This window comes from Nerophis lumbriciformis, linkage group LG18, assembly GCF_033978685.3.
Source record: "Nerophis lumbriciformis linkage group LG18, RoL_Nlum_v2.1, whole genome shotgun sequence".
In the NCBI taxonomy this organism is placed as follows: domain Eukaryota; kingdom Metazoa; phylum Chordata; class Actinopteri; order Syngnathiformes; family Syngnathidae; genus Nerophis; species Nerophis lumbriciformis.
In genome coordinates this window covers 4,361,767-4,384,875 of record NC_084565.2, presented here as the reverse complement: position 1 = coordinate 4,384,875, position 23,109 = coordinate 4,361,767, and the positions used below count along the sequence as shown (strand labels likewise).

Below are 23,109 nucleotides of genomic sequence, written 5' to 3'. Positions count from 1 at the left end.
GTGTGTGTGTGCGTGCAGGTGGCCAGCAGCGGAGAGGTGACGGCTGCCGACTACTTCCGTCTGGAGCAGCTGCAGGAAGAGTTCAACTTTGTGAGCGATGAAGACCTGGACAGGTCCAGGCGATTCCGTCTGCTGGTGCTACGAAGCCAGGAAGTGCCCGAGTTTCGCAATTACAAGTGTGTCCCTGCTCAGGAGAAGGAGGTGACGGATAAAGTCTTCAAGGTAGGTCTCCCGAAGGTCAGTCAGTACACACATTCATTGGTTCCACTTGTCAAGGCACCGCGCACTAAAAAGGTAACTCGAATGTGCTTTAGAGTAGTCCGTGTACAGCTTGAATAGTAGTACAATGACTGGTAGAGTGTGACATTGCGATGTTTTCTAAGGTGATAAACACCCACTCATGTTATTCCGTGTAGAAGTCACCACCTTAGACTGTCAGTGACACTAACATTCTGATTACACACACACAGATTGAGATACAGACACACAAATTAATACACACAACTATGGATCTTATTACACAAACAGGTCCAGATACAGACACACAATCAAAAACAAGCACACGCTGATCTGGTTACACACAAATTAAAACCTGTGCATGCGGATCTGAATACACACACACACAGATTGAGGTACAGACACACAAATTTAAAAACACAAATACAGATCCGATTACACACACACAGATTAAGATACAGACACACAATTTAAAACATACACACGCGGATCTGAATACACACAGATTGAGATACAGATGCACACATTAAAACACACAAATGCGGATCTGATTACACGCACACAGATTGAGATACAGACACACATTAAAACACACAAATGTGGATCTGATTACACACACAGATTGAGATACAGACACACAAATTAAAACACACAAATGTGGATCTGATTACACACACAGGTCCAGATACAGACACACAATTTAAAACAAGCACACGCTGATCTGGTTACACACAAATTAAAGCCTGTGCATGCGGATCTGAATACACACACACAGATTGAGGTACAGACACACAAATTAAAAAACACAAATACAGATCTGATTACACACACACAGATTAAGATACAGACACAATTTAAAACATACACACACAGATCTGAATACACACAGATTGAGATACAAACGCACACATTAAAACACACAAATGCGGATCTGATTACACGCACACAGATTGAGATACAGACACACATTAAAACACACAAATGTGGATCTGATTACACACACAGATTGAGATACAGACACACAAATTAAAACACACAAATGTGGATCTGATTACACACACAGGTCCAGACACCGACACACAAATACAAATCTGATTACACACACAGATTGAGATACAGACACACAAATTAAAACACAAATACGAATCTGATTACACACACAGGTCCAGATACAGACACACAATCAAAAACAAGCACATGCTGATCTGGTTACACACAAATTAAAACCTGTGCATGCGGATCTGAATACACACACACAGATTGAGGTACAGACACACAAATTAAAAAACACAAATAAAGATCCGATTACACACACACAGATTAAGATACAGACACACAATTTAAAACATACACACGCGGATCTGAATACATACAGATTGAGATACAAACGCACATTAAAACACAAATGCGGATTTGATTACACGCACACAGATTGAGATACAGACACACATAAAAACACACAAATGTGGATCTGATTACACACACAGATTGAGATACAGACACACAAATTAAAACACACAAATGTGGATCTGATTACACACACAGGTCCAGATACAGACACACAATTTAAAACAAGCACACGCTGATCTGGTTACACACAAATTAAAGCCTGTGCATGCGGATCTGAATACACACACACAGATTGAGGTACAGACACACAAATTAAAAAACACAAATACAGATCTGATTACACACACACAGATTAAGATACAGACACAATTTAAAACATACACACACAGATCTGAATACACACAGATTGAGATACAAACGCACACATTAAAACACACAAATGCGGATCTGATTACACGCACACAGATTGAGATACAGACACACATTAAAACACACAAATGTGGATCTGATTACACACACAGATTGAGATACAGACACACAAATTAAAACACACAAATGTGGATCTGATTACACACACAGGTCCAGACACCGACACACAAATACAAATCTGATTACACACACAGATTGAGATACAGACACACAAATTAAAACACAAATACGAATCTGATTACACACACAGGTCCAGATACAGACACACAATCAAAAACAAGCACATGCTGATCTGGTTACACACAAATTAAAACCTGTGCATGCAGATCTGAATACACACACACAGATTGAGGTACAGACACACAAATTAAAAAACACAAATACAGATCCGATTACACACACACAGATTAAGATACAGACACACAATTTAAAACATACACACGCGGATCTGAATACATACAGATTGAGATACAAACGCACATTAAAACACAAATGCGGATTTGATTACACACACACAGATTGAGATACAGACACACATTAAAACACACAAATGTGGATCTGATTACACACACAGATTGAGATACAGACACACAAATTAAAACACACAAATGTGGATCTGATTACACACACAGGTCCAGATACAGACACACAAATACAAATCTGATTACACACACAGATTGAGATACAGACACACAAATTAAAACACAAATACGAATCTGATTACACACACAAGTCCAGATACAGACACACAATCAAAAACAAGCACACGCTGATCTGGTTACACACAGCGATACAAACACACATTAAAACACTCACACGCAAGTTTGATTACACACACAGGTTGAGACACATACACACAAGTTAAGACACACAATTGTTGATCAGATTTCACACAGGTCAAGATACAGACACACAAATTAAAACACATCCAGATCTAAATACACACACACACGTAGAGATACATACACACAAATTAAAACCTGCGCATGTGGATCTGATTACACACACACAGATTGAGATTCAGACGCACACAGTAAAACACACAAATGTGGATCTGATAACACATACACAGATTGAGATACAGACACACACATTAAAACACACAAATGTGGATCTGATTACACACACAGATTGAGATACAGACACACAAATTAAAACACACAAATGTGGATCTGATTACACACACAGGTCCAGATACAGACACACAATCAAAAACAAGCACACGCTGATCTGGTTACACACAAATTAAAACCTTTGCATGCGGATCTGAATACACACACACAGATTGAGGTACAGACACACAAATTTAAAAACACAAATACAGATCCGATTACACACACACAGATTAAGATACAGACACACAATTTAAAACATACACACGCGGATCTGAATACACACAGATTGAGATACAGATGCACACATTAAAACACACAAATGCGGATCTGATTACACGCACACAGATTGAGATACAGACACACATTAAAACACACAAATGTGGATCTGATTACACACACAGATTGAGATACAGACACACAAATTAAAACACACAAATGTGGATCTGATTACACACACAGGTCCAGATACAGACACACAATTTAAAACAAGCACACGCTGATCTGGTTACACACAAATTAAAGCCTGTGCATGCGGATCTGAATACACACACACAGATTGAGGTACAGACACACAAATTAAAAAACACAAATACAGATCTGATTACACACACACAGATTAAGATACAGACACAATTTAAAACATACACACAGATCTGAATACACACAGATTGAGATACAAACGCACACATTAAAACACACAAATGCGGATCTGATTACACGCACACAGATTGAGATACAGACACACATTAAAACACACAAATGTGGATCTGATTACACACACAGATTGAGATACAGACACACAAATTAAAACACACAAATGTGGATCTGATTACACACACAGGTCCAGACACCGACACACAAATACAAATCTGATTACACACACAGATTGAGATACAGACACACAAATTAAAACACAAATACGAATCTGATTACACACACAGGTCCAGATACAGACACACAATCAAAAACAAGCACATGCTGATCTGGTTACACACAAATTAAAACCTGTGCATGCGGATCTGAATACACACACACAGATTGAGGTACAGACACACAAATTAAAAAACACAAATACAGATCCGATTACACACACACAGATTAAGATACAGACACACAATTTAAAACATACACACGCGGATCTGAATACATACAGATTGAGATACAAACGCACATTAAAACACAAATGCGGATTTGATTACACACACACAGATTGAGATACAGACACACATTAAAACACACAAATGTGGATCTGATTACACACACAGATTGAGATACAGACACACAAATTAAAACACACAAATGTGGATCTGATTACACACACAGGTCCAGATACAGACACACAAATACAAATCTGATTACACACACAGATTGAGATACAGACACACAAATTAAAACACAAATACGAATCTGATTACACACACAGGTCCAGATACAGACACACAATCAAAAACAAGCACATGCTGATCTGGTTACACACAAATTAAAACCTGTGCATGCAGATCTGAATACACACACACAGATTGAGGTACAGACACACAAATTAAAAAACACAAATACAGATCCGATTACACACACACAGATTAAGATACAGACACACAATTTAAAACATACACACGCGGATCTGAATACATACAGATTGAGATACAAACGCACATTAAAACACAAATGCGGATTTGATTACACACACACAGATTGAGATACAGACACACATTAAAACACACAAATGTGGATCTGATTACACACACAGATTGAGATACAGACACACAAATTAAAACACACAAATGTGGATCTGATTACACACACAGGTCCAGATACAGACACACAAATACAAATCTGATTACACACACAGATTGAGATACAGACACACAAATTAAAACACAAATACGAATCTGATTACACACACAAGTCCAGATACAGACACACAATCAAAAACAAGCACACGCTGATCTGGTTACACACAGCGATACAAACACACATTAAAACACTCACACGCAAGTTTGATTACACACACAGGTTGAGACACATACACACAAGTTAAGACACACAATTGTTGATCAGATTTCACACAGGTCAAGATACAGACACACAAATTAAAACACACATCCAGATCTAAATACACACACACACGTAGAGATACATACACACAAATTAAAACCTGCGCATGTGGATCTGATTACACACACACAGATTGAGATTCAGACGCACACAGTAAAACACACAAATGTGGATCTGATTACACACACAGATTGAGATACAGACACACAAATTAAAACACACAAATGTGGATCTGATTACACACACAGGTCCAGATACAGACACACAATCAAAAACAAGCACACGCTGATCTGGTTACACACAAATTAAAGCCTGTGCATGCGGATCTGAATACACACTCACAGATTGAGGTACAGACACACAAATTAAAAAACACAAATACAGATCTGATTACACACACACAGATTAAGATACAGACACAATTTAAAACATACACACGCGGATCTGAATACACACAGATTGAGATACAAACGCACACATTAAAACACACAAATGTGGATCTGATTACACGCACACAGATTGAGATACAGACACACATTAAAACACACAAATGCGGATCTGATTACACACAGATTGAGATACAGACACACAAATTAAAACACACAAATGTGGATCTGATTACACACACAGGTCCAGATACAGACACACAAATACAAATCTGATTACACACACAAATTGAGATACAGACACACAAATTAAAACACAAATACGAATCTGATTACACACACAGGTCCAGATACAGACACACAACCAAAAACAAGCACACGCTGATCTGGTTACACACAAATTAATCAATCAATCATCAATCAATCTTTATTTATATAGCCCTAAATCACAAGTGTCTCAAAGGGCTGCACAAGCCACAACGACATCCTCGGTACAAAGCCCACATACGGGCAAGGAAAAACTCACCCCAGTGGGACGTCGATGTGAATGACTATGAGAAACCTTGGAGAGGACCGCATATGTGGGTAACCCCCCCCCTCTAGGGGAGACCGAAAGCAATGGATGTCGAGTGGGTCTGACATAATATTGTGAGAGTCCAGTCCATAGTGGATCCAACATAATAGCAAGAGTCCAGTCCATAGTGGGGCCAGCAGGACACCATCCCGAGCGGAGACGGGTCAGCAGCGCAGAGATGTTCCCAGCCGATGCACAGGCGAGCGGTCCACCCCGGGTCCCGACTCTGGACAGCCAGCACTTCATCCATGGCCACCGGACCTGTGCCCCCCCCCCTCAAGGAAAAGGGGAGCAGAGGAGAAAAGAAAAGAAACGGCAGATCAACTGGTCTAACAGGGGGGCTATTTGAAGGCTAGAGTATACAAATGAGTTTTAAGATGGGACTTAAATGCTTCTACTGAGGTAGCATCTCTAATTGTTACCGGGAGGGCATTCCATAGTACTGGAGCCCGAATAGAAAACGCTCTATAGCCCGCAGACTTTTTTTGGGCTTTGGGAATCACTAATAAGCCGGAGTTCTTTGAACGCAGATTTCTTGCCGGGACATATGGTACAATGCAATCGACAAGATAGGACGGAGCTAGACCGTGTAGTATTTTATACGTAAGTAGTAAAACCTTAAAGTCACATCTTAAGTGCACAGGAAGCCAGTGCAGGTGAGCCAGTATAGGCGTAATATGATCAAACTTTCTTGTTCTTGTCAAAAGTCTAGCAGCCGCATTTTGTACCAACTGTAATTTTTTAATGCTAGACATAGGGAGACCCGAAAATAATACGTTACAGTAGTAGAGACGAGACGTAACGAACGCATGAATAATGATCTCAGCGTCGCTAGTGGATAAAATAGAACGGATTTTAGCGATATTACGGAGATGAAAGAAGGCCGTTTTAGTAACACTCTTAATGTGTGATTCAAACGAGAGAGTTGGGTGGAAGATAATACCCAGATTCTTTACTGATTCGCCTTGTGTAATTGTTTGGTTGTCAAATGTTAAGGTGGTATTATTAAATAAATGTCGGTGTTTAGCAGGACCGATAATCAGCATTTCCGTTTTCTTGGCATTGAGTTGCAAGAAGTTAGCGGACATCCATTGTTTAATTTCATTAAGACACGCCTCCAGCTGACTACAATCCGGCGTGTTGGTCAGCTTTAGGGGCATGTAGAGTTGGGTGTCATCAGCATAACAATGAAAGCTAACACCGTATTTGCGTATGATGTCGCCTAGCGGCAGCATGTAAATACTAAAGAGTGCAGGGCCAAGAACCGAACCCTGAGGAACTCCGCACGTTACCTTAACATAGTCCGAGGTCACATTATTATGGGAGACGCATTGCATCCTGTCAGTAAGATAAGAGTTAAACCACGACAAAGCTAAGTCTGACATACCAATACGTGTTTTGATACGCTCTAATAAAATATTATGATCGACGGTATCGAAAGCAGCGCTAAGATCAAGAAGCAGCAACATAGATGACGCATCAGAATCCATCGTTAGCAGTAGATCATTAGTCATTAAAACCTGTGCATGCGGATCTGAATACACACACACACAGATTGAGGTACAGACACACAAATTAAAAAACACAAATACAGATCCGATTACACACACACAGATTAAGATACAGACACACAATTTAAAACATACACACGCGGATCTGAATACACACAGATTGAGATACAGACGCACACATTAAAACACACAAATGCGGAGCTGATTACACGCACACAGATTGAGATACAGACACACATTAAAACACACAAATGTGGATCTGATTACACACACAGATTGAGGTACAGACACACAAATTAAAAAACACAAATACAGATCCGATTACACACACACAGATTAAGATACAGACACACAATTTAAAACATACACACGCGGATCTGAATACACACAGATTGAGATACAGACGCACACATTAAAACACACAAATGCGGAGCTGATTACACGCACACAGATTGAGATACAGACACACATTAAAACACACAAATGTGGATCTGATTACACACACAGATTGAGATACAGACACACAAATTAAAACACACAAATGTGGATCTGATTACACACACAGGTCCAGATACAGACACACAATTTGAAACAAGCACACGCTGATCTGGTTACACACAAATTAAAGCCTGTGCATGCGGATCTGAATACACACACACAGATTGAGGTACAGACACACAAATTAAAAAACACAAATACAGATCTGATTACACACACACAGATTAAGATACAGACACAATTTAAAACATACACACGCGGATCTGAATACACACATGATTGAGATACAAACGCACATATTAAAACACACAAATGCGGATCTGATTACACACACACAGATTGAGATACAGACACACACATTAAAACACACTAATGTGGATCTGATTACACACACAGATTGAGATACAGACACACAAATTAAAACACACAAATGTGGATCTAATTACACACACAGGTCCAGATACAGACACACAAATACAAATCTGATTACACACACAGATTGAGATACAGACACACAAATTAAAACACAAATACGAATCTGATTACACACACAGGTCCAGATACAGACACACAATCAAAAACAAGCACACGCTGATCTGGTTACACACAAATGAAAACCTGTGCATGCGGATCTGAATACACACACACAGATTGAGGTACAGACACACAAATTAAAAAACACTAATACAGATCTGATTACACACACACAGATTAAGATACAGACACACAATTTAAAACATACACACGCGGATCTGAATACACACAGACTGAGATACAGACGCACACATTAAAACACACAAATGCGGATCTGATTACACACACACACAAATTGAGATACAGACACACATTAAAACACACAAATGTGGATCTGATTACACACACAGATTGAGATACAGACACACAAATTAAAACACACAAATGTGGATCTGATTACACACACAGGTCCAGATACAGACACACAATCAAAAACAAGCACACGCTGATCTGGTTACACACAAATTAAAGCCTGTGCATGCGGATCTGAATACACACACACAGATTGAGGTACGGACACACAAATTAAAAAACACAAATACAGATCTGATTACACACACACAGATTAAGATACAGACACAATTTAAAACATACACACGCGGATCTGAATACACACAGACTGAGATACAGACGCACACATTAAAACACACAAATGCGGATCTGATTACACACACACAGATTGAGATACAGACACACATTAAAACACACAAATGTGGATCTGATTACACACACAGATGGAGATACAAACACACAAATTAAAACACACAAATGTGGATCTGATTACACACACAGGTCCAGATACAGACACACAAATACAAATCTCATTACACACACAGATTGAGATACAGACACACAAATTAAAACACAAATACGAATCTGATTACACACACAGGTCCAGATACAGACACACAATCAAAAACAAGCACACGCTGATCTGGTTACACACAGCGATACAAACACACAAATTAAAACACGCACACGCAAGTTTGATTACACAGACAGGTTGAGACACATACACACAAGTTAAGACACACAATTGCTGATCAGATTTCACACAGGTCAAGATACAGACACACAAATTAAAACACACATCCAGATCTAAATACACACACGTAGAGATACATACACACAAATTAAAACCTGCGCATGTGGATCTGATTACACACACAGATTGAGATACAGACGCACACATTAAAACACACAAATGTGGATCTGATAACACATACACAGATTGAGATACAGACACACAAATTAAAACACACAAATATGGATCTGCTTACTCACACACAGATTGAGATACAGACACACAAATTAAAACACACAAGTACGGATCTGATTACACACACATATTGAGATACAGACACACAAATTAAAACACAAAAATGTGGATCTGATTACACACACAAGTCCAGATACAGACACACAAATTAAAACACACATATACAGATCTGATTACACACACAGATCGAGATGCAGACACACAAATTAACCAAATTAACAAATTAACACACAGATGGAGATACAGACACACAAATTAAAACACACAAATACGAATCTGATTACACACACACAGGTCCAGATACAGACGCACAATCAAAAACAAGCACACGCTGATCTGGTTACACACACAGCGATACAAACACACAAATTAAAACACGCACACGCAAGTTTGATTACACACACAGGTTGAGACACATACACACAAGTTAAAACACATAGGGACAGGCGGTAGAAAATGGATGGATGGATGGAATTGCGGATCAAATTTCACACAGGTCAAGATACAGACACACAAATTAAAACACACATACAGATCTAAATACACACACACACATACGTAGAGATACATACACAAATAATTTAAAACCTGCGCATGCGGATCTGATTCTACACACACAGATTGAGATACAGACGCACACATTAAAACACACAAATACGGATCTGATAACACATACACAGATTGAGATACAGACACATCAATTTAAAACCTGCACATGTGGATCTGATTACACACACACAGATTGAGATACAGACGCACACATTAAAACACACAAATGCGGATCTGATAACACATACACAGATTGAGATACAGACACACAAATTTAAAACCTGCACATGTGGATCTGATTACACACACACAGATTGAGATACAGACACACAAATTAAAACACACAAATATGGATCTGATTTTACACACACACAGATTGAGATACAGACACACAAATTAAAACACACACATACGGATCTGATTACACACACATATTGAGATACAGACACACAAATTAAAACACACAAATGTGGATCTGATTACACACACAGGTCCAGATACAGACACACAAATTAAAACACACATATACAGATCTGATTACACACACAGATGGAGATACAGACACACAAATTAAAACACCAATACAAATCTGATTACACACACACAGATCGATATACAGACACACAAATTAAAACACACACATACAGACCTGATTACACACACAGATCGAGATACAGACACACAACTTAAAACAAGCACATGCTGATCTGGTTACACACACAGAGATACAAACACACAAATTGAAACACAGACACGCAAGTCTGATTACACACACAGATTGAGACACGTACACACAAGTGAAAACACACAATTGCTGATCAGATTTCACACAGGTCAAGATACAGACACACAAATTAAAACACGCATTCAGATCTAAATACACACACACACACACACACACACACGTAGAGATACATACACACAAATTAAAACCTGCACATGCGGATCTGATTACACACACACAGATTGAGATACAGACACATACATTTAAAACCTGCACATGTTAAGTTAAAGTTAAAGTACCAATGATTGTCACGCACACACTAGGTGTGGCGAAATTATTCTCTGCATTTGACCCATCACCGTTGCTCACCCCCTGGGAGGTGAGGGGAGCAGTGGGCAGCAGCGGTGGCCGCGCCCGGTAATAATTTTTGGTGATTCAACCCCCAATTCCAACCCTTGATGCTGAGTGCCAAGCAGGGAGGTAATGGCTCCCATTTTTATAGTCTTTGGTATGACTCGGCCGGGGTTTGAACTCGCAACCTACCCATCTCAGGGCGGACACTCTAACCATTAGGCCCAGATCTGATTACACATACACGGATTGAGATACAGACACACAAATTAAAACACACAAATATGGATCTGATTACACACACACAGATTGAAATACAGACACACAAATTAAAACACACAAATATGGATCTGATTACACACACACACAGATTAAAACACACAAATACTGATCTGATAACACACACAGATTGAGATACTGACACACAAATTAAAAAACACAAATACAGATCTGATTACACACACACAGATTGAGATACAGATTCACAAATTAAAAGCTGCACATGCAGATCTGGTTACACACACATAGATTGAGATACAGACACACAAATTAAAACACACAACTATGGATCTGATTACACATACACAGATTGAGATACAGACACACAAGCACAAATACAGATCTGATGACACACACACAGCTTGAGATACAGACACACAAATTTAAAACCTGCACATGCGGATATGAGTATACACACACACACACAGTTTGAGATTCAGACACACAAACTAAAACACACAAATACGGATCTGATTACACACACACAGATTGAGATACAGACACACAAACTAAAACACATGAATACGGATCTGATTACTCACACAGATTGATATAGAGACACACAAATTAAAACCTGCACATGCAGATCTGATTACACACACACACAGATTGAGATACAGACACACAAATTAAAACACACAACTATGGATCTGATTACACATACACAGATTGAGATACAGACACACAAATACGGATCTGATGACACACACACAGCTTGAGTTACAGACACACAAATTTAAAACCTGCACATGCGAATCTGATTACACACACACACACAGATTGAGATACAGACACACAATTTAAAACACACACATACAGATCTGATTACACACTTACAGATTGAGATAGACACACAAACTAAAACACACAAATACGGATCTGATTACTCACACAGATTGATATACAGACACACAAATGAAAAAACAAATACAGATCTGATTACACACACAGAGATTGAGATACAGGCACACAAATTTAAAACCTGTACATGCGGATCTGATTACACACACACAGATTGAGATACTGACACACAAACTAAAACGCACAAATACGGATCTGGTTACACCTACAAAGATTGATATACAGACACACAAATTAAAACACACAAATATGGATCTGATTACACACACACGGATTGAGATACAGACACACAAACTAAAGCGCACAAATAAGGATCTGGTTACACACACACAGATTGATATACAGACACACAAACTAAAACACATAAATACAGATCTGTTTACACACACATTGATATACAAATTAAAACACAAATATAGATCTGATTATACACCCAGATTATGACACACAAATTAGTACACAAACACGTAAATCAGATTACAGCTGCACAGATTGAGATAAGCATTGGCAAATAGTTTTGCTGCAATAATACTTGTATAAAGATGAAGGTGAGGTCTTGTACACACCTGTGGAAGGTAACAAGGTGTGTAATATGCACCCATCCCAAGAAGTGGGAGGGGTGCACTGGCTTTACTCAGCTGCTGCGGCCTGACGGGTGGAGCTTGCCGATGTTTGCTTTTCAGGAGTACGAGAAGAGGCTGAAGGATGGCGAGATCATCGACACCAAAGAACATCTGGATTCTCACCGAGCTTTAGTGGCCAAATACCTGCAGAAGGTGAGCACGTCCACCCGCTGAAAGCGGAGCGGCTGACCACAAGTTGAAACGGTTTCCCCCCCCCGCAGATCCGCGAGGCCGTCATCCACAGGTTCCTCCTGGCCAAACATCACTACCTGCTGTCTGACCTGGTGGTGGAGGAGGAGATGCCAAGTATCGGGTACCACGTCCAGCCCCACGTCTGGCATGCTGCATGTGTAGAAAGCACTAATCCACTCTCTCCTGTGCATGTTGCTGGCAAAATACAAACACGCGTACAAAAGAGGAGCACATTTACTAAGAGGGCCTGATCGGCATCTTCGAGTTGAGAGTGAGAGGTTAGATTACCACGAGCTGTGGAGTCAGTGGCCAGTCAAAGTCAATGACAGGGCGGAAATCAAAAACCGTCTGACGTAAGTATGAGGATGTCGTGTCACGGCCTCTCTCTAGGCTCTCTCTGCCGAGGTTCTAGGCGGCGCTCTTTGAAAACACGCTCAGTGGGTTGTGGGGCTTTTTCTTGACTTGCAACTTTTCTGCTCTGGCATTCATCTCTCCTTCTTTCTCCTGCTGTGCATGTTTAACAGTGGTGCTGGTCCAGGGTACGTGACTTCTTCTTGCTTGCCTCCCTGCCCACAACCCAGCCCAGTAGGAGCTCAGTCCCACCAGGACATCTTACTTGTGGTCCTCCTTGTCCTCCTTCAAAGTCAGACTCGTATTTATTTTCAACGACTAGTGTCTATTCGCCGCTCGAGCAGTCGCTATTGTCAAAGTGATCTTCCTCGAACTTGGATCCCTACTGTATTTTTATTAGTAAGCTAATCTCGGGTCAAGGTCTCTTTTACCATTTCTTACTCGTAGATCTTCAAGGACAAAGGTATTTTGGGGACATGATTCTATTCGCCGCTCGAGCCGTCGCTGTTGTTAAAGTGATCTTCCTCGAAATTGGAGCCCTACTGTGTTTTTATTAGTAAGCTAATCTCGGGTCAAAGTCTCTTTTACCATTTCTAACTTGTAGATCTTCAAGGACAAAGGTATTTTGGGGACATGATTCTATTCGCCACTCGAGCCGTCGCTATTGTCAAAGCGATCTTCCTCGAAATTGGAGCCCTACTGTATTTTTATTAGTAAGCTAATCTCGGGTCAAGGTCTCTTTTACCATTTCTAACTTATAGATCTTCAAGGACAAAGGTATTTTGGGGACTTGTTTCTATTCGCCGCTCGAGCAGTCGCCATTGTCAAACTGACCTCCCTCGAACTTGGAGCCCTACTGTATTTTTATTAGTAAGCTAATCTCGGGTCAAGGTCTCGTTTACCATTTTTAACTCGTAGTACTTCAAGGACAAAGGTATTTTGGGGACATGTTTCTATTCGCCCCTCGAGCAGTCACCATTGTCTAACTGATTTTCATCTAACTTGGAGCCCTACTGTATTTTTATTAGTAAGCTATTCTCGGGTCAAGGTCTCGTTTACCATTTCTAACTTGTAGTTTTTCAAGGACAAAGTTATTTTGGGGACGTGTTTCTATTCGCCGCTCGAGCAGTCGCCATTGTCTAACTGAGCTTCCTCGAACTTGGAGCCCTACTGGATTTTTATTAGTAAGATAATCTCGGGTCAAGGTCTCTTTTACCATTTCTTACTCGTAGATCTTCAAGGACAAAGGTATTTTGGGGACATGATTATATCCGCCGCTCGAGCCGTCGCTATTGTCAAAGTGATCTTTTTCGAAATTGGAGCCCTACTGTATTTTTATTAGTAAGCTAATCTCGGGTCAAAGTCTCTTTTACCATTTCTTACTCGTAGATCTTCAAGGACAAAGGTATTTTGGGGACATGATTCTCTTCGCCGCTCGAACCGTCGCTATTGTCAAAGTGATCTTCCTCGAAATTGGAGCCCTACTGTATTTTTATTAGTAAGCTAATCTCGGGTCAAGGTCTCTTTTACCATTTCTAACTTATAGATCTTCAAGGACAAAGGTATTTTGGGGACTTGTTTCTATTCGCCGCTCGAGCAGTCGCCATTGTCAAACTGACCTCCCTCGAACTTGGAGCCCTACTGTATTTTTATTAGTAAGCTAATCTCGGGTCAAAGTCTCTTTTACCATTTCTTACTCGTAGATCTTCAAGGACAAAGGCATTTTGGGGACATGTTTCTATTCGCCCCTCGAGCAGTCACCATTGTCTAACTGATTTTCATCTAACTTGGAGCCCTACTGTATTTTTATTAGTAAGCTATTCTCGGGTCAAGGTCTCGTTTACCATTTCTAACTTGTAATTTTTCAAGGACAAAGTTATTTTGGGGACATGATTCTCTTCGCCGCTCGAACCGTCGCTATTGTCAAAGTGATCTTCCTCGAAATTGGAGCCCTACTGTATTTTTATTAGTAAGCTAATCTCGGGTCAAGGTCTCGTTTACCATTTCTAACTTGTAGTACTTCAAGGACAAAGGTATTTTGGGGACATGTTTCTATTCGCCCCTCGAGCAGTCACCATTGTCTAACTGATTTTCATCTAACTTGGAGCCCTACTGTATTTTTATTAGTAAGCTATTCTCGGGTCAAGGTCTCGTTTACCATTTCTAACTTGTAATTTTTCAAGGACAAAGTTATTTTGGGGACATGTTTCTATTCGCCGCTCGAGCAGTCGCCATTGTCTTACTGAGCTTCCTCGAACTTGGAGCCCTACTGGATTTTTATTAGTAAGCTAATCTCGGGTCAAGGTCTCGTTTACCATTTGTAACTCGTAGTACTTCAAGGACAATGGTATTTTGGGGACATGTTTCTATTCGCCCCTCGAGCAGTCACCATTGTCTAACTGATCTTCATCTAACTTGGAGCCCTACTGTATTTTTATTAGTAAGCTATTCTCGGGTCAAGGTCTCGTTTACCATTTCTAACTTGTAGTTTTTCAAGGACAAAGTTATTTTGGGGACATGTTTCTATTCGTCGCTCGAGCAGTCGCCATTGTCAAACTGACCTCCCTCGAACTTGGAGCCCTACTGGATTTTTATTAGTAAGCTAATCTCGGGTCAAGGTCTCGTTTACCATTTTTAACTCGTAGTACTTCAAGGACAAAGGTATTTTGGGGACATGTTTCTATTCGCCCCTCGAGCAGTCACCATTGTCTAACTGATTTTCATCTAACTTGGAGCCCTACTGTATTTTTATTAGTAAGCTATTCTCGGGTCAAGGTCTCGTTTACCATTTCTAACTTGTAGTTTTTCAAGGACAAAGTTATTTTGGGGACATGTTTCTATTCGCCGCTCGAGCAGTCGCCATTGTCTAACTGAGCTTCCTCGAACTTGGAGCCCTACTGGATTTTTATTAGTAAGCTAATCTCGGGTCAAGGTCTCGTTTACCATTTGTAACTCATAGTACTTCAAGGACAAAGGTATTTTGGGGACATGTTTCTATTCGCCGCTCGAGCAGTCACCATTGTCTAACTGATTATCATCTAACTTGGAGCCCTACTGTATTTTTATTAGTAAGCTATTCTCAGGTCAAGGTCTCGTTTACCATTTCTAACTTGTAGTTTTTCAAGGACATGGTTATTTTGGGGACATGTTTCTATTTGTCGCTCGAGCAGTCACCATTGTCTAACTAAGCTTCCTCGAACTTAGAGCCCTACTGGATTTTTATTAGTAAGCTAATCTCGGGTCAAGGTCTCGTTTACCATTTCTAACTCGTAATTCTTCAAGGACAAAGGTATTTTGGGGACATGATTCTATTCGCCGCTCGAGCAGTCGCTATTGTCTAACTGATTTTCATCTAACTTGGAGCCCTACTGTATTTCTGTTAGTAAACTAATCTCGGGTCAAGGTCTCTTTTACCATTTCTAATTTGTAGATCTTCAAGAACAAAGGTATTTTGGGGACATGTTTCTATTCGCCGCTCGAGCAGTCGCTATTGTTAAAGTGATCTTCCTCGAAATTGGAGCCGTACTGTATTTTTATTAGTAAGCTAATCTCGGGTCGAGGTCTCGTTTACTATTTCTAACCCGTAGTTCTTCAAGGACAAAGGTATTTTGGGGACATGATTCTATTCGCCCCTCGAGCAGTCACCATTGTCTAACTGATCTTTATCTAACTTGGAGCCTTACTGTATTTTTATTAGTAAGCTAATCTCGGGTCAAGGTCTCTTTTACCATTTCTAACTTATAGATCTTCAAGGACAAAGGTATTTTGGGGACATGTTTCTATTCGCCGCTCGAGCAGTCGCCATTGTCAAACTGACCTCCCTCGAACTTGGAGCCCTACTGGATTTTTATTAGTAAGCTAATCTCGGGTCAAGGTCTCGTTTACCATTTTTAACTCGTAGTACTTCAAGGACAAAGGTATTTTGGGGACATGTTTCTATTCGCCCCTCGAGCAGTCACCATTGTCTAACTGATTTTCATCTAACTTGGAGCCCTACTGTATTTTTATTAGTAAGCTATTCTCGGGTCAAGGTCTCGTTTACCATTTCTAACTTGTAGTTTTTCAAGGACAAAGTTATTTTGGGGACATGTTTCTATTCGCCGCTCGAGCAGTCGCCATTGTCTAACTGAGCTTCCTCGAACTTGGAGCCCTACTGGATTTTTATTAGTAAGCTAATCTCGGGTCAAGGTCTCGTTTACCATTTGTAACTCATAGTACTTCAAGGACAAAGGTATTTTGGGGACATGTTTCTATTCGCCGCTCGAGCAGTCACCATTGTCTAACTGATTATCATCTAACTTGGAGCCCTACTGTATTTTTATTAGTAAGCTATTCTCAGGTCAAGGTCTCGTTTACCATTTCTAACTTGTAGTTTTTCAAGGACATAGTTATTTTGGGGACATGTTTCTATTTGTCGCTCGAGCAGTCACCATTGTCTAACTAAGCTTCCTCGAACTTAGAGCCCTACTGGATTTTTATTAGTAAGCTCATCTCGGGTCAAGGTCTCGTTTACCATTTCTAACTCGTAGTTCTTCAAGGACAAAGGTATTTTGGGGACATGATTCTATTCGCCGCTCGAGCAGTCGCTATTGTCTAACTGATTTTCATCTAACTTGGAGCCCTACTGTATTTCTGTTAGTAAACTAATCTCGGGTCAAGGCCTCTTTTACCATTTCTAATTTGTAGATCTTCAAGAACAAAGGTATTTTGGGGACATGTTTCTATTCGCCGCTCGAGCAGTCGCTATTGTTAAAGTGATCTTCCTCGAAATTGGAGCCGTACTGTATTTTTATTAGTAAGCTAATCTCGGGTCAAGGTCTCGTTTAACATTTCTAATTTGTAGTTTTTCAAGGACCAAGGTATTTTTGGGGACATGTTTCTATTCGCCGCTCGAGCAGTCGCCATTGTCTAACTGATCTTCATCTAAATTGGATCCCTACTGTATTTTTATTAGTAAACAAATCTCGGGTCAAGGTCTCATTTACCATTTCTAACTTGTAGTTCTTCAAGGACAAAGGTATTTAGGGGACATGTTTCTGTTTTGAGGCCTGCTTTCATTCCTGGTGGGACTGAGCCTTGTTGTTGCCCTGACTTGCACTAAGACCATGTTTGCGGGACCCACAGGATTCTGGGACTCAACCTTTTCCACCTGGCCGAACCCAAGCGTCCGCTGAAGCCTCAGAGGAAGGAGAGGAAGAAAGTGACGGCTCAGAACCTCTCTGACGGCGACATCAAACTGCTGGTCAACATCCTGCGAGCCTACGACATCCCGGTGCGCCGCCCCCCTAGCAGGTGAGCGTGGTCGCTTCGCCGCCCCCGACACTGAATGTGCTATCTAAAAAAAAAGTGCTTCCTCAGCAAAGCGGCACAGACGTCACAGGGCGGCATGCAGGCCGGCGACTGGTTGCTGGGCCAGGTAGGACCGGCACTCGCCTCCTACTTCCACGTCCTCCTCATGCTGCTGTCATGTGACCTAGGTCCAGGTCAGACCCTTTGTGGAGGTCTCCTTCCAGCGCAACGTGCTCCAGACCACCACGGCCGATGGACCCAACCCCTGCTGGAACGAAGAACTGCAGCTGCCTTTCAGGTCCGCCTGGCTTGTCTCCCTCTCATGTTACACACATTTATACTTGTACTACCATCAATACACACATTTATACTCGTACTACCATCACTACACACATTAATACTTGTACTACCATCAATACACACATGTATACTTGTACTATCAATACACACATGTATACTTGTACTACCATCAATACACACATTTATACTCGTACTACCAGCAATACACACATTTATACTTGTACTACCATCAATACACACATTTATACTTGTACTACCATCAATACACACATTTATACTCGTACTACCATCAATACACACATTTATACTCGTACTACCATCAATACACACATTTATACTTGTACTACCATCAATACACACATTTATACTTGTACTACCATCAATACACACATTTATACTCGTACTACCATCAATACACACATTTATACTCGTACTACCATCAATACACACATTTATACTTGTGCTACCATCAATACACACATTTATACTTGTACTACCATCAATACACACATTTATACTTATACTACCATCAATACACACATTTATACTTGTACTACTATCAATACACACATTTATACTTGTACTACCATCAATACACACATTTATACTTGTACTACCATCAATACACACATTTATACTTGTACTACCATCAATACACACATTTATACTTGTACTACCATCGATACACATTTATATTTGTACTACCATCAATACACACATTTATACTTGTACTACCATCAATACACACATTTATACTTGTACTACCATCAATACACACATTTATACTTATACTACCATCAATACACACATTTATACTTGTATTACCATCAACACACATTTACACTTGTACTACCATCAATACACACATTTATACTTGTACTACCATCAATACACACATTTATACTCGTACTACCATCACTACACACATTAATACTTGTACTACCATCAATACACACATGTATACTTGTACTATCAATACACACATGTATACTTGTACTACCATCAATACACACATTTATACTCGTACTACCAGCAATACACACATTTATACTTGTACGACCATCAATACACACATTTATACTTGTACTACCATTAATACACACATTTATACTTAACTACCATCAATACACACATTTATACTTGTACTACTATCAATACACACATTTATACTTGTACTACCATTAATACACACATTTATACTTGTACTACCATCAATACACACATTTATACTTGTACTACCATCAATACACACATTTATACTTGTACTACCATTAATACACACATTTATACTTGTACTACCATCAATACACACATTTATACTGGTACTACCATCAATACACACATTTATACTGGTACTACCAACAATACACACATTTATACTTGTACTACCAACAATACACACATTTATACTGGTACTACCAACAATACACACATTTATACTGGTACTACCAACAATACTACCATGTATACTTATACCACCATCAATACTACCATTTATACTTATACTTCCATCAAAGTTACCATTTATGCTTGTACTTCCATCACTAATCACTACACACATGTATAGGTATACTTCCATCAATACACACATGTGTACTTATACTTCCATCAATACACACATGTGTACTTATACTTCCATCAGTACATGTTGCACCTGTCATGTCCCCATGTTGTCGTCCTCAGTGCACCTAATGGAGACTACAGCATTGCCAGCTTGCAGTCGCTCAAAGACGAGGTCTTCATCAACGTGTTTGATGAGGTGCTTCATGAAATCGGAGTGGTGAGTCCTTTGCTTGCGTGGCATGACGCAATACTGATGATGTAATGACGCAATACTGATGATGTCGTCATCTTTGCCACTCCTCCGCAGAGTGACGAAGAAAAAGGCAAATCTGTGCACACTCGCCTTGAGAAGCACTGGTTGGGTTCTGTCAAGATCCCTTTCAGCACCATCTACTCCCAGTGCAGGGTGAGGAGACATGCTACACACTCATGTTGCATCACACACACATGCTACACACTCATGTTGCGTCACACACACATGCTACACACTCATGTTGCGTCACACACACATGCTACACACTCATGTTGCGTCACACACACATGCTACACACTCATGTTGCGTCACACACACATGCTACACACTCATGTTGCGTCACACACACATGCTACACACTCATGTTGCGTCACACACACATACTACACACTCATGTTGCGTCACACACACATGCTACACACTCATGTTGCGTCACACACACATGCTACGCACTCATGTTGCGTCACACACACGCTACACACTCATGTTGCGTCACACACACATGCTACACACTCATGTTGCGTCACACACACATGCTACACACTCATGTTGCGTCACACACACATGCTACGCACTCATGTTGCGTCACACACACATGCTACACACTCATGTTGCGTCACACACACCTGCTACGCACTCATGTTGCGTCACACACACATGCTACACACTCATGTTGCGTCACACACACCTGCTACGCACTCATGTTGCGTCACACACACATGCTACACACTCATGTTGCGTCACACACACATGCTACACACTCATGTTGCGTCACACACAGACCATTAAAGACATGCTACACATTCATGTTGTGTCACACACAGAACATAAAATACATGCTACACACTCATGTTGCGTCACACACAGACCATAAATACATGCTACACATTCATGTTGTGTCACACACAGACCATAAATACATGCTACACATTCATGTTGCGTCACACACAGACCATAAATACATGCTACACACTCATGTTGTGTCACACACAGACCATAAATACATGCTACACATTCATGTTGTGTCACACACAGACCATAAATACATGCTACACATTCATGTTGTGTCACACACAGACCATAAATACATGCTACACATTCATGTGTCACACACAGACCATAAATACATGCTACACACTCATGTTGTGTCACACACAGACCATAAATACATGCTACACATTCATGTTGCGTCACACACAGACCATTAAAGACATGCTACACACTCATGTTGTGTCACACACAGACCATAAATACATGCTACACATTCATGTTGTGTCACACACAGACCATAAATACATGCTACACATTCATGTGTCACACACAGACCATAAATACATGCTACACACTCATGTTGTGTCACACACAGACCATAAATACATGCTACACATTCATGTTGCGTCACACACAGACCATTAAAGACATGCTACACACTCATGTTGTGTCACACACAGACCATAAATACATGCTACACATTCATGTTGCGTCACACACAGACCATAAATACATGCTACACACTCATGTTGTGTCACACACAGACCATAAATACATGCTACACATTCATGTTGTGTCACACACAGACCATAAATACATGCTACACATTCATGTTGTGTCACACACAGACCATAAATACATGCTACACATTCATGTTGCGTCACACACAGACCATTAAAGACATGCTACACACTCATGTTGTGTCACACACAGACCATAAATACATGCTACACATTCATGTTGTGTCACACACAGAACATAAATACATGCTACACATTCATGTTGCGTCACACACAGACCATTAAAGACATGCTA

The 23,109-nt window shown here is 40.2% G+C and overlaps 1 protein-coding gene across 6 annotated transcripts in view; it reads left to right on the top strand.

Moving 5' to 3' along the window:
- The window catches only part of cc2d2a (coiled-coil and C2 domain containing 2A), a 110,100-nt gene that overhangs the window by 55,945 nt on the left and 31,046 nt on the right, over nt 1-23,109 (top strand). For 4 of the 6 annotated variants that reach the window (XM_061977493.2, XM_061977494.2, XM_061977495.2 and 1 more), the window contains exons 22-30: nt 19-222; nt 13,416-13,508; nt 13,577-13,668; nt 13,772-13,900; nt 19,023-19,190; nt 19,257-19,314; nt 19,376-19,485; nt 21,171-21,267; nt 21,358-21,456. In XM_061977493.2, the coding sequence (XP_061833477.2) occupies nt 19-222; nt 13,416-13,508; nt 13,577-13,668; nt 13,772-13,900; nt 19,023-19,190; nt 19,257-19,314; nt 19,376-19,485; nt 21,171-21,267; nt 21,358-21,456 (1,050 nt within the window). The remainder of the gene's footprint in view (nt 1-18; nt 223-13,415; nt 13,509-13,576; nt 13,669-13,771; nt 13,901-19,022; nt 19,191-19,256; nt 19,315-19,375; nt 19,486-21,170; nt 21,268-21,357; nt 21,457-23,109) is intronic. The other 2 variants (XM_061977497.2, XM_061977496.2) reach the window with 1 other exon arrangement.